Below are 12,998 nucleotides of genomic sequence, written 5' to 3'. Positions count from 1 at the left end.
TGTGTAATTAATTGATCAGTTTCTCCCAGGAGCAACATTGCAATGAACGTTCCTGTCTTTGCACACAGGCGAGTGGCTCTAGGGTACACACCTGGCTTGTAGGGTATGCGCATCTTTAACTACAAGAAATTGCTAGATGGCTGTCCAAAGTTATTGAATGAATTTATGCTCCCACCAGCAGTGAATTGGTGCACTCTGATTCATGCACTGCTCATAAATCCACATCCTCATCAATTTTGGCACTGAGAGATGTTTAAATTTTTTGTTACGTGTGAAATGGTATGTCCTTGGTTTTTACAGTAGCCTGAATCTCAGTGAAAGGAAGCCTCTTATGTTTGCCGCTCAGGTGAATAAAGGCTCACTCCTTCACTCTCTGTGCTCATGCACACGTCCTGTTTGACTCCTGCATGGGTCCCGTTCCTCGACTCTACCTCTGCAGAACTCTGGCTTGCACGCCTGGCCTCCTTCCAGATACTCCCTCACACCCATCTCTACCACACGCCCCCGCCTGAACCCATTTCTGGAGATTCTAACTTGACTTTGTTTTTTGATGACGTTGCTCTTGATGCTGACCTATGCCTGCCCACCGGTCCTGGGACTTCGCCCTGGCCTGTCCTCCCCTGCGTAACCCCGCCTCCTCAACTGGAGACCAATATGTCCTCTAACCTAGTGCTTGGCTGAGGCCTGACATCTGACCTCAAATCCAACATGTCCTAAACCAACCATAAACCTGGCTGCAAACAGGCTCACTGCTTGCTTTGAGGTTTCTGTCGGTGGTACTAGTAATCCTTTGCTCAGATAGTCTTGAAGCCTTCGAGTCAATCTTAGTCTCCCTTTAACTAACTCCCTCCCTTAAGAGACAGTAGACAGGAAAGCATTAGGTAAGATATGGGGAGCAACCAAACCTAAGATGTTATAATTACATCCAATCAGTCGCTCGCTGACTGCTGTCAATCTTCCCTTTCTAAACGCTACTATCTTAGTTCTGCTGCCACCCCACTCACTGATTCTTGCAAGAAGCTAAATTGAGCTGGGGAAAATCCCCTGTTGGCAGGGCACCCCTGAGGCTGTCAGGAGCTCATCACTGAGGAAGACCTCTGGGGAGGCCCCGGGGCTGTATACTGGGAACAGATCCCTGGGGCCTTCCTGAGCCCCACTAGGCAAGGATCCCAGGAGGCTTTCTGAGGCTATGTCCAGGAAGGGGTCCCTAAGGATCCACTGAGGCTTTATCAGGACATCTCTGGAGATTCACTGAGGTCATGAAAGGACAGGATGCCGGGACAGTTCCTCAGGCTCTGCAGCATCGTAGCCCTGAGTGTCTACTGAGGTTCTGTCAGCAGGGGATCCCCAAGGACCCACTGCGATCACCTCAGGGAGATTCTGTGGCTGTGACAGAAGGGGATCCCTGGAGAGCTCCCATGGTTGTCATCCGTTTAACAAACGCTTACTGTGTTAGTTGTAGAAGCAGAAGACACAGGTCTCACCCACCCAGCAGTATCTTGCAGTACCCTACGGGCTCCGTGGGAAGAAAAACAGGCGGTAAATGTTCCAGGGCAGGGAAAAGGGCTGTGGGAAGCCTCTGCTATTACAAGACAGGATAGAAAACTCAGTGTTGCAAGGGATCTGAGAGAGCCACGCGCTCTGCTCTGAGGGCCGGGGGCAGCCTTTACTGAGGCGCTGGCTGGCATACGACTGAGATAATACAGGTAAAGTACCTAGCACAATACCCTGCGTACAGCAAGTACTACATCAGTGTTACTTATCATAAGTGAGGAGGCACGGAAAACTTTAATCAGAAAATATCATCAAGAACTGGCATGCGTCTGTCAAGCGGCTCCCCAAAGCCGCACTGCGCTCCCGTCTGAAATGCCGGTCCCTGACCTCTCAGGTTAGGTCTACCGCCGACAGAAATATAATGCAGCCACATACGTAACTTCTAATTTTCTGGTAGCTATTTTGAAAAAAAGGAGAAAGGAATGTGAAAATAATTTTAGCAATACATTTATTGAACCCAATACACAAAATATTTTACTTCAACGTGTACCCAACATAAAAATCAGCGCCATCATTCCTTCTTTGGTACTGAAGTCCTGGGTGTATTTTACCTGCACGTTTCAAGCGCCGATAGACGCCCGCGGCCAAGGCTCCGGTGGGGGAATCTTCACGCTTCAGCCGAAGCCTGCCAACCCCCTCCTTCCCCGACCCACCTGCCCCCTCCCCGGACCCCACCACCTGTGCCCCTCACAAGCCCCGATCACTTCCTCCTGCTTCTCACCTCGCTGCACTGACTGCAGCGGTAAGTCAGCCACTTGGTATTTACCGATCCTTAGCAAGTGCGGGCGACAGACACCTCCTCGACCACCACCCGCAGCGGGGTGCTTTCGGTCTCCGCGTCGCCTCGCCCTCGGGTTAGGACCATTGTCCTGCCGCTTCGCGCAGTAGGAGAACCCTGGGCCGGACACCAGGCCTAAGAAGCCTTCAATTAGAAGGACAACTCGGCAGCTGCGCTTCCCCCGCGGCACCGCCCCTTAGACGCTTTTTAGTGACGTCAGGCTCCGCCGCGTCCATCACGCGCTCCTGGATCGGAGGCGGGACTTCCGGGTGCGCGGAGGCACAACTTCCGGAGGGAGGCGGAAGAGACTCTCGGCTCAACCCTCGGGAACCCCTGGACCAGTGAGGGGCCACCTAGGGTACAGGAAAGGGCCGCCGGGGCGGGTTGGCCGCCCTCGGGGTGACGGGGCTGCGGGTCTGAGGGATGAGGAGAGGCCATGGCCAGCGACGGGGCCAGGAAGCAGTTCTGGAAGCGCAGCAACAGCAAGGTCCCGGGCAGGTGGGTGTGACGGGGACCCGGGTCGGGGTCAGAGGTCAGGTGGGCGCTTCGGCCCGCTGGGCTGCGGTGGAGTCGGGGTCTGGGGAGGGGTGACCTGGGCTCTGAGGAGACCTCTCGGGGTGTCCTGGGGGTCGGATCGTGAGGTCTGGGAGGTGACAGTGGCTGCACGTAGGAGCGAGGCCAGAAAGGAGGAGGAGGAGCTGCCGGCAGGCTTGTCCCGAGACCGGCAGGCTCTCTTCTGCGAAACTCCTCGGCCCCCTGGGGAAGCTGCAAGGAGCACACTCGGCTCCAGCCGCGAGCAGTTGGTGGAGTGAGGAAAGTGACCGGGGCAGTCTGCGCCCGCCGGCGAGCTTGGTTTCTGCAGGGGGCGTGGTGGTTTTGACCCACTTGATTGGCGTTCTCGTCTCTCCTGGGCTGCTGCTTTTGTCCTGGGCGAGGAAGAATACTTGAGGCTCCCTGTGGAATTCCATGTTCCCACTTTTTGGCCTCAAAGCCAACTCCTGTCTTGAGTCAGCAGCAGGAAGCAATTTTTTTTTTTTTTTTAGTTAAGTGGCTTCAGCGACCTGGGTGCAGCCTGGAAGCTGTACAACTCCAAAGTCCTCCTGTGATTGATGTGTCACCCAGCCCAGCCAGGGCCCTAGGAAACACGAGAGACATGACGGGGAAAACACCTAGGATAAAATCAGCTGCTGGTGAAAATAGATTAGAGATAAACAAACTACAAGATTTCTACACACTGTTCAGTTTGGAAACTTAAGTCTGAGATACTGAAAATTAAGAATTGTCTTAACTCCAAGTAGAATTATTCATAAGCACAGTTTATTCGTAAGTGTTGCATAGTAAACACTATTGTTTGAGTGATAGAATTGTAAACTTTGGAATGCACTGTGTCGAGTCAGAAAGGTTTAATTTTCAGAATGATCTGGGAGTTAGCAGTATGAGTTCCTGACTTCTCAGAAAAGTGACTTTGGAGGGGGTCACTGAAGTTGGCCAGGCACCCTGTTTTACTCTATAGGACTGTGGGGGTTTTTTTTTCCTTTAAATAAATTTATTTATTAATTTATATGTTATTTTCGGCTGTGTTGGGTCTTCATTGCTGTGCACAGCCTTTCTCTAGTTGCGGCGAGCGGGGGCTACTCTTCGTTGTGGTGTGTCGCCTCTCATTGTGGTGGCTTCTCTTGTTGTGGAGCACGGGCTCTAGGCATACGGGCTTCAGGAGTTGTGGCACGCGGGCTCAGTAGTTGTGGCTTGTGGGCTCTAGAGTGCAGGCTCAGTAGTTGTGGCCCACGGGTTTAGTTGCTCCTTGGCATGTGAGCTCTTCTTGGACCAGGGCTTGAACTCGTGTCCCCAACATTGGCAAGCGGATTCTTAGCCACTGTGCCACCAGGGAAGTCCTTAGGACTGTGCTTGATTGAAGAACAATAAGAGGTTTCATCAAAACCAATGTCAGGGTCCAGGATGATGTGAAAATTCTGGAATAGCAGAGAATAGGAGGTCCTAGCAGTGACAGGAACACATGCTCTAGAACACAGACTCCAAGGAAAGGAGCCACATGGCAGTAGAACTTCTGTGTGTTGTTTTTAGGTATTGAGATTTTGGTTCCTCCTCGGTCTAAATAGATTCTGATTCTTAACAACCAGCTGAGGTGTGAGGATAATCGCGCTCCTGTGTGTAGTTATAATGGTGAATAAACCTTTGGATTGATGACTGTGTCTCTTGGGTATTTGCCCTCGTATTGGGTTCAGTAGTGCCTCCCCCACCGCAGTTCAGGTCCTCGGACCCTGTGCTTGTGACCATATTTGGAAATAGGGTATTTGCAGATGGAATCAAGTTAAAATGAGAAGTGAGGTCACACTGGATTAGAGTGAGCCGTAGTCCAGTGACTGGTGTCCTTATAAGAAGAGGGAAATTTGCACACAGAGAGACAGACACAGGGAAGATGGCATGTGAAGATGGAGACAGACTGGAGTGATGCCTTTACAAACCAAGGCAGGCTGAGGATTCCTGGCAGCCAGTAGGAGCTAGGAGGGGCAGGGAAGGATCCTCTCCTAGAGCCTTCAGGGAGAGCACGGCCCTGCCGACACCTTGACTTTGGACTTGTAGCCTCCAGCTCTGTGACAGGATAAATTTCTGTTGTCTTAAGCCGCTAACTTTGTGGTACTTTGTTGTGACCGCCACAGGAGAATAATACTGTCCTCAACTTTCTTCTGTGAAATCCTGCATTCCCAAAGACAGCCTTGCTTTTTCCTTGGACTCCGCTACTGTGCTGTGCCTTAGGCCTCTTTGAGAGCAGTTCCCGTGTGATAGTCCCAGACTTGGAGTGGAGTCTTGGAGGCCTCCTGGAGGCTGTCACTGCAGAGGACAGGGCGAGGAGGAGAGGTTGGCTCACCCGGAAAGGCCTGCACAGCCGCGGCGTGCCCCTCGCCTCCTGTGGCCTCGTCTCTGGCAGTGCTGCCGTTTCAGGCGACAGGAGTCGCAAAGGTGTGCCCGTTTCCCTGTCAGTAGATGACCTCCCTGCGGTGACCGCTGGCCGCCTACCTGGTCCTTACCTACACAAGCTCGGCGCTGCAGATCCCAGCTGGCTTCCAGCAGTCGTGCCGGCTCTTCTGAGTGGTTCCTGTGATTAGCTTTTTTTGAGTGTGGGCCTCAACCCAGAGAAACTCAAAGGAGGAAGAATACACCCACCACAAAATATGGAACTGGTAAAGGCTCTTCTGTATAGTGCAATCCTTTATAATTAGTAATTCCTTAGTGAGAACTCCTATGGCAGTAGTGACTGCTATTCATCGAGCACTTACTCTTTGCCCGGCGCTATTCCTGGCGCTCTGCAAGTGTTCGTGTCTCTGGTGTTTTAGAGTTTACAAAGCACACTCTCCCCTCCAGGCACACTCTGACACTCAGTGAGGTAGGCTGGTTTAAAGCCCCTTGGTTGTTTTCCCCAAAATGCCATGCCGAGAAGCTTAAGTGTTTTTGCATGATGTCTAAGGCCCTTTGTAACCTGAGCCCGCTCCATTCTTTAGCCCCATCTCCTGCCCCTCCTTGCTTTGAGCTTTGCCCTCACTGGTGCTGATGGGCTCCTAGGATCCTTGCTGTACCTGCTGTGGGACGCCTCTGTCAGTTTCATGCTTTCATAGCTGGCCAGAATGTTCTTTTCCTCCCTTCCCTCTCCTTTGCCTGGCTTTTTATTTTTCTTATTTATTTATTAGTTTTTTAGGCTCGCTGTGTGGCATGTGGGATCTTAGTTCCCCGACCAGGGATGGAACCCATGCCCCTGCATTGTGAGCGCGGAGTCTTAACCACTGGACCTCCAGGGAAGTCCCTGCTGGGCTTACTTTTTGTTTGTTTGTTTGTTTTGCGGTACGCGGGCCTCTCACTGCTGTGGTCTCTCGCGTTGTGGAGCACAGGCTCCGGACGTGCAGGCTCAGCGGCCATGGCTCACGGGCCCAGCCGCTCCGCGGCATGTCGGATCCTCCCGGACCGGGGCACGAACCCGTGTTCCCTGCATCGGCAGGTGGACTCTCAACCACTGCGCCACCAGGGAAGCCCCGGGCTTACTTTTTAAAGATGTTTAAGAACTCGCCTCCAGTGTACCTCCTGGTCAGGGCTGGCCTGTTTTCATGAAGTCTGGACTAAAGTACCCCTTTGTGCGTCACACTCAGTGTTGGAAAGTGCTTGTTTTCTTCACTAGACGGTGAGCTCTGCATGTTCAGGGAGCGTGCCTTACTCATCTTTGCATTGTTACTGCCAAATCAATAAGTGGTGGTTGATCCAAACTGTTTTCCAGATTAACCTGGAGAGACTGAGTGATTTGGCCAAGGGCTCACACTGCACGAGGTGGTCTTGCTGGTAGATCCCCCTATTCTGTGCACACCCTGGTCCTTAGATTATGTATTTGGCTGATGCTTTCTTAGAAGCTCCTTCTCTGGATGAGGCAGGATATGTGATATGGTGGAAAGACGTCTGACTGGGAATTGGGTGGTCCAGGTTTTAGCCATCGTTTTCTGTTAATCTCTCTGTGACCTTCACCTTCCTCATATTGCCCCCAGGGCCATCAGTTTCTGCATGTATAACCTAGGGAGTTGCATTAGACCTAAGTGGATGTGACCTACAGGAGGATATTTGCTTGGCCTAACCCTGTTCTCTTAGATGAGAAGGAGAGAAGCCTCTTGGACCAGTTTTGAGAGTCTGATAATTGATTTATTCAGCAAATATTTATTTAACCCAGATTATGTGCCAGTAATGGTTCCAGGTGCTAGAGATGCATCAGTGAACAAAACAGACCAAAATCTGTGCTCTCACAGAGCTAACAGAGGGTGGGAGAGGCAGAGAATAACTAAGTTTTTTTTTTTTTTTTTTTTGGTTGCGCCTCACGGGTTGTGGGACCTTAGTCCCCAACCAGGGATCAGACCAGGGCCCTTGGCAGTGAAAGCGCTGAGTCCTAATCACTGGACCACCAGGGAATCCCCCGAGAATAACTAAGTAGAGAGTTAACTGTCAGAAGGTGATGACTGCTGTCAAAACAGAGCAGGGAAGTGGGATAGATCTTTCGGGGGCAGGTGCCGTGGGGATGGTGTCATGGTGATAAGGTGACCAGGTAAGCTCTAACAGAGCAGGTGACATTTGAGCAAGATTTGCAGCAGGTGAGGGAACAGGCCTCCTGGGTGGCCGGGAAAGAGTCGTCCAGGCAAGGGGTGAGCTCGTGCAAAGGCCCTGGTTCGGGGGCGATGCTGGTGTGTCCGAGGAGAAGCCCAGGGGGGCCGGCGTGACCACTGCTGAGTGGGGGAGAGACTTGTGGGGCACGAGGCCTGAAAGGTGGGAGTGGTGGGCCTCATGGTCCCAGGAAAGACAGGGACTCCCAGTCTTTTCTTCCGAGTGAAGGGGGAGCCTTTGGAGGATTATGGCAGCGGCATGCCCTGCCTTTGGTTTAGCAGGATTCCTTTAGCTGCCCTGTTGTAGGTAGACTGGGGGGCCGAGAGGGCCAGGGTGGAAGCAGGGAGACCAGTTAGGAGGCTTTGTGAACATCCAGGTGAGAGGCGGTGGTGGTTTGATAAGAATCAGGAAGCTGATAAGAATCAGAAAAGGTTCAGCCTCTGACTCTCTGGGCCTGTTCTTTCGTGGGCCATTGACTTGCTTGGCTCCCACGGGGCTGTGGCTTTCTGCAGTGGCACTTGGCATTCTTGCTACACTTAACTTTAAATGCCAAGACGAAATCATAGCACACTGGGTGTGAGAACACAGGCAGCCTTTCAGCGTGGATCCGACGCTTGCTATTTTAGCACGGCTCTGCCTGGCAGTGTGCTCTGCCGACAGCAGGGTAGGCGGGCCGCTGGGGCATGTGAAGGGTGACATTGGTAAGTGCGGTGGCAGCAAGAAAGGCCGGGACTGAATATGGCAGGGCCATGGGTGCTCGGGTAGACACGGAGCAGAAGACCTTTCACGGCGTCCTGGCCCTGGCAGCTTTCAGCGTACAGCTGTCACAGCCACGAGGCGGCCCTGAACAAGTGGGACACTCAGCTCAGCTGTCGTCTCCACAGGCCACCGTCAGTCGTCAGCTGCAGGAGAGGAGTGTGGCGGGGGACCGTTCATTCAGAAAATACTGGAGCACCTTCAGTGCGCCAGGTACCGCGGGGAATGCTGAGCAGAGGCGTGGGCCTCGGGGTCCTCAGGCCGAAGGAGACGGTGAACAGCTGATACACAGCAGTGTGCAGGCTCCCACGGCCGCAGCCTGGTGATGGGGGCAGAACTCCGGAGCCCCGCATCTGTAGAATGCCACGTTCCCCCCCGCCCCCGGAGGAGGTCTCGCCTAGGCTGGGACCCGGGGCTGGAGCAGGGCCCAGCCTGCCACGCAGAGGTGCGGGTCGGGGTCGGGGCTGGAGCTCTCCGCAGGGAGACCCCGAGGAGGAAGTGAGGAGGGGTGCGCGGGGCCCAGAGCACGCAGGGCTTCCAGGCCCTGGAGAAGATTTGGGTCTTGGTCCCGAGAGCCCTGAGGAAGCACTTCATCCTGTTCCTCCGCCTCGAAGAGAGGGTGAGAGGAAGCGGGCATGGGAAGTGGGGACCAGGGCAGCGGCTGTGGGCAGGGGGAGTGGACAGGTTCAGGGCCCGGGCTGCAGTGGGCCTCGAAGGGGTCACTGACGGGTGGGGTGTTGGGGGTTGAGGTGACCCCCAGGGTTCTGGCCTGAGGGGTGGGGTCCCCCCCAAGATGTCCACGTCCTCATCCTCAGAGCTTGTGAAGTGTCAGTTCCACGGCAAAGGGGAATTACATTGCAGATGGAATTAAGGTTGCCCGTCAGCTGCCCCTGAGATGGAGAGGTTGCCCTGGATTATCCGGTGGGCCCAGCGCAGTCATATCAGCTCTTAAAAGTATCAGAGGTTGGACACACGTGGCTCCGTCTGATCTGCGGTTGCTGGCTTTGAAGATGGAGGAAGGGGCCCCGAGCCAGGGCACCTGGTGGCCTCCAGGAGCGGGGAGCAGCCTGTGCTTTTGGTCAGCAGGAAGACAGGGACCTTGGTTCCGCACCTGCTAGAAACTGAATTCTGTCAGCGACCCGGATGAGCAGGAAATGGATCCTCCCCAGGACCGCCTCCAGAATGGGTGCAGTGGGCTGACCCCTGTACTTTAGCCTGGGAGACCCATGCCGGACCTCTGACCTCCAGAGTGTTAAGATGATGGGTGGGAATGTTCGAAGGCAGTAGGTTTGTTACAGCAGCTGCAGGAAAGCAGAGCCCTGGGGGGGAGGTGGAGGGGCAGGGAAGTGTGCCCGAGGGACATCGGGTGGGGAAGGGGTCCTGCACTTGAACGTGGGCTGGTACCTCGGCCAGTCTTCATGGGTGGGCTGGGCCCTCACTGGTGACCTCTGCAAAGCATATTTAGTCAGAGGGGTCTTCTCTGTTCCGTGTCCTCTCGGGTCCAGGGGCCAAGTGGAGGCCCCGCCTCTCTTTCCTCAGAAGTTCTGAGCTGCTGCCCGACCTGTTCTCCTGTCTTGTGTTTTTATAGACCTGGCTTGTTTTCTTGCTGGTGCTTCTGGAGTGGCTGTTTGGAGTGTCTCTTTATTCCTAGTTTTCCCTGTCACGAGGAGCCCAGGAGTCCGTGCTCTGGCAGTGACTTTGTGTTTTGTGTGTGTGGGGGGCGGTCGGTCTGGTTGCCACCCGTGAGTGGAGATGGTCTTGCTGTGCTGAGCACTGTGGAAGCACCGGAGGGTGGGGTTTGGCTAAATACATAGTTTGTTTTACTTGTTTGTTTTCCAGTGGTCATGTTTCATGTTATGAAACACCTTTTATTTTGTCTGGAAACATTTTGAAAAAATAAATTTAAAATGAAATCTTTTTTTCCCTCTTAAATGTTTATCTAATGTTGCAAATCTGGGCTCTTTTGGGTTAATTTTAGATGAGGACAAAAATGACTTAAAAAATCCCTGATGATTTTGATTTGTTCTGTTTTTTTAAAATTTTGTAAAATGAGAGCTGGAGGAGGTGTTTCACTCCCCTAAGTACTGTGAAGGCGAGATCAGAGGTTGGGGGTGGAAATGAACAGAACAGGCGCCGGGAGCCCTCGCCTCCGTTTTTCTGTTCCCACTGGAGTGGCCCAGCCTGGCCCCTGTACAGCTAGGACAAGGGCAGCGGTACGGTGAGCCGGGGCCAGGGCGTGACACCCGCCCCCGCCTGGCCTTCTCTGGAAGCTCCACCATCTTGCCACTCCTGGGCTTAGCCCCTCCTCAGTGGAACACGTGCAGTGTGAGGAACGGCCCCTAGAGGCCCTCTGGGTGCAGCGGGGGTCCTGGCCTTGGAGGGGCTGGGCTGCACGTGGGGGATGCCTCCGTGCTCGGCCCTGGGAGTGCAGACACGACCGACCGCCTGGTTCTCCCTCCGGAGGATTCCGGGGAGAGTGGCTGTGAACCACATCCGTGGGCAGGTGTTGGCTCTGCGCCCCAGGCGGGAGGTGGAACCTCGGATGGAGATGGTGCTGGCCTTGTAGTGACACCTCGTACCAGCGCCTGCTTACTGAGCACCTCCCTTGTTTCAGGCTCTTGACACACGTTCGGGCCAGCAGCAGCGGGAATGCTGAGGGGTCCTTTACAGACTTTACCGGCTGCAGCTGAGCTGGTGGTGGTGGGCCTGGCCCGGGGCTGGGGGTGGGACCCGGTTCCTTGCACACTGACTTCCTCTTTCCCGGTTCTCCAGGGGTGAGAGGGGCAGCTTCTAGGTTCACCCAGACATTCCCCGCCTCACAGAGACAGGCAGAGGGTCAGGAGGCCCAGAGGGGATGGGGCAGCCTGGGTTCTTCCCATTTCTGGGCTCCGTGCTGCAGGGGACTTCTGTTTTGAGTGTCCCTGGTCCTTTTGTTCCCTCATTCTGATGCTCTTTCCTCTCTTGGGGGGATTCACGTGGAAATCCCAGCCTGAGTGCTGAAGGTGGCGAAGGCGCATGTAGCTGTCGGTGAGTTTAGTTGCTTAGAACAGTTACGGATTCTCTTACTGGGGTTATGAGAGCTCAGGGCTGAAGCTGCTGTTAGTGTTACTAGCGCAGCTGGGCAGGGGGCCCTCGTCCCTCTGCTGCTCTCTGCCCGAGGCCCCTCGGTGAGCAGTGAGCGAGCTGGCTTTGAACTCAAGCATGTTGGCGGAGGGCAGAGCCCTTTCTCTACGCCGCCCTGTGCGTTTCTGGGCTCCTGACCGCATGAACGCTCTGTTCCCCGTGGTCCATCCTCCCGGGGTCTGGAGTTCACCGGCAATGCCAGAGTGTTCCGGCCCGGGTATGGTCCGTTGTCTTCCTTCTCACCCGGGCTGCACCCTCGAGGTTGGCCCGTGCTGCCGGGGCCAGACCGTGACACGCCTCTCAGATGTGCCCCGGGCCGCTCTCGCCCTGCTCCCTCCCACAGCTCGCTGCAGGGTTTGCCATGAGCCTTCTTCCCGTGAGCGTTTCTACTGGCCTCAAGGACAGAATGCTCTCGCTGGCGCTCAGGCTCACACGCAGCGAGACAAATGATGTTCCATGCTTGTGATCCTCGGCCGAAAGCCCTCGGCAGGGTCCGGGCTTGTCAGAGGGCGTGGGCACGGTGTGCGTGGAGAGGCGGGGCGGAGGACGGGGTCTTGGAGAGGGGAGGGGTCCCTCGGCGTCACGGGACCTTGGAGGCGGGAGGCAGCCCCTAGGGGGCGCTCAGCACCTGCTTCTCTTGTCACGTGCGCGTGTTTGCAGGTGGCGAGGCCAGCCGGTTGGGTGGGAAGCAGAAGGGGTCTGGCCTTGCCATTACAGAATTCAGGAGGAAGAGAGCGCAGGAGACCTCCTGGCCCCCCAGTATTCACCGCACTGTCTCCCTCCCGCCGTCTGGGGCATGGGGATTGTCTTACGGGTCCCGTTACCGCCCTGGGGTGGCTAGTGCTACGGGTTAGTCTCAGACAGACCGGGGCTGCCGCCTCCTGCACCCCGTTTTGATTCCTTTAGAATTACTCCCTAGCTTGGGTTAGTTTCCTGTGCCAAAACCAGTCATGGAGCCATTACAGCATTTTATGTCCCAGCCACATGTGGGCTCATCAACCACCATGACTGTAAATCACTCTGACAGGGCCGGGCAGGCAGGGGACGCTGGGGGCTCCTCAAGGGTGTTGCCTAGTTACGCCCACTTATGAGGGGATGTGCTCTAGTCTTTGGAACTTAACTCCTTCAGGTTTAAAATGCTTCATCATTCAAGTATTTGTGTAGTAAAGAAGGGAGCACTGAACTAATGAGAACCTACTGTATAGCACAGGGAACTCTGCTCAGTGCTTTGTGGTGACCTAAATGGGAAGGAAATCCAAAAAAGAGTGGAGATATATATATGTGTATACATATAACGGATTCACTTTGCTGTACAGCAGAAACTAATACAACATTGTAAAGCAACTATATACCAATAAAAATTAAAAAAAAAAAGGAAGGGAGCACTGAATGTAGCAACAAGTATCTTGGGCTTTGGGATCGCTGTTCTTGGAGATTAAGTCACGGAAGGAGTGAGTGATGGGGTCAGGAGGAGGGACGCTGGGGACAGCGAGTGTGTTTCAGGTGTCACAGACGGCCCAGGAAGAGAGCCAGGAGGCTGCCAGGGGCTGCACGAGGCGGGGCACGCATGTCGTGTTGTACCTGCGTGACTGCAGAGGGTCACGTCCTGTCTGGGGAAGTGGGTGTGAGGCATGGCAGT

General features: G+C 54.6%; 1 protein-coding gene across 1 annotated transcript in view; it reads left to right on the top strand.

Annotated features, from left to right (window-relative positions):
- Positions 1–2,617: 2,617 nt before the first annotated feature.
- The window catches only part of TBC1D22A (TBC1 domain family member 22A), a 326,227-nt gene continuing 315,846 nt past the window's right edge, over positions 2,618–12,998 (top strand). The window contains exon 1 of the mRNA XM_060113299.1: positions 2,618–2,830. Coding sequence (XP_059969282.1) covers positions 2,769–2,830 — 62 coding nt within the window. The 5' untranslated portion in view covers positions 2,618–2,768. The remainder of the gene's footprint in view (positions 2,831–12,998) is intronic.

Source organism: Mesoplodon densirostris, chromosome 11 (genome assembly GCF_025265405.1).
Source record: "Mesoplodon densirostris isolate mMesDen1 chromosome 11, mMesDen1 primary haplotype, whole genome shotgun sequence".
NCBI classification, from domain to species: Eukaryota; Metazoa; Chordata; class Mammalia; order Artiodactyla; family Ziphiidae; genus Mesoplodon; species Mesoplodon densirostris.
The sequence above is the reverse complement of the archived record's forward strand: the minus strand, read 5'-3'. Positions and strand labels throughout refer to the sequence as shown.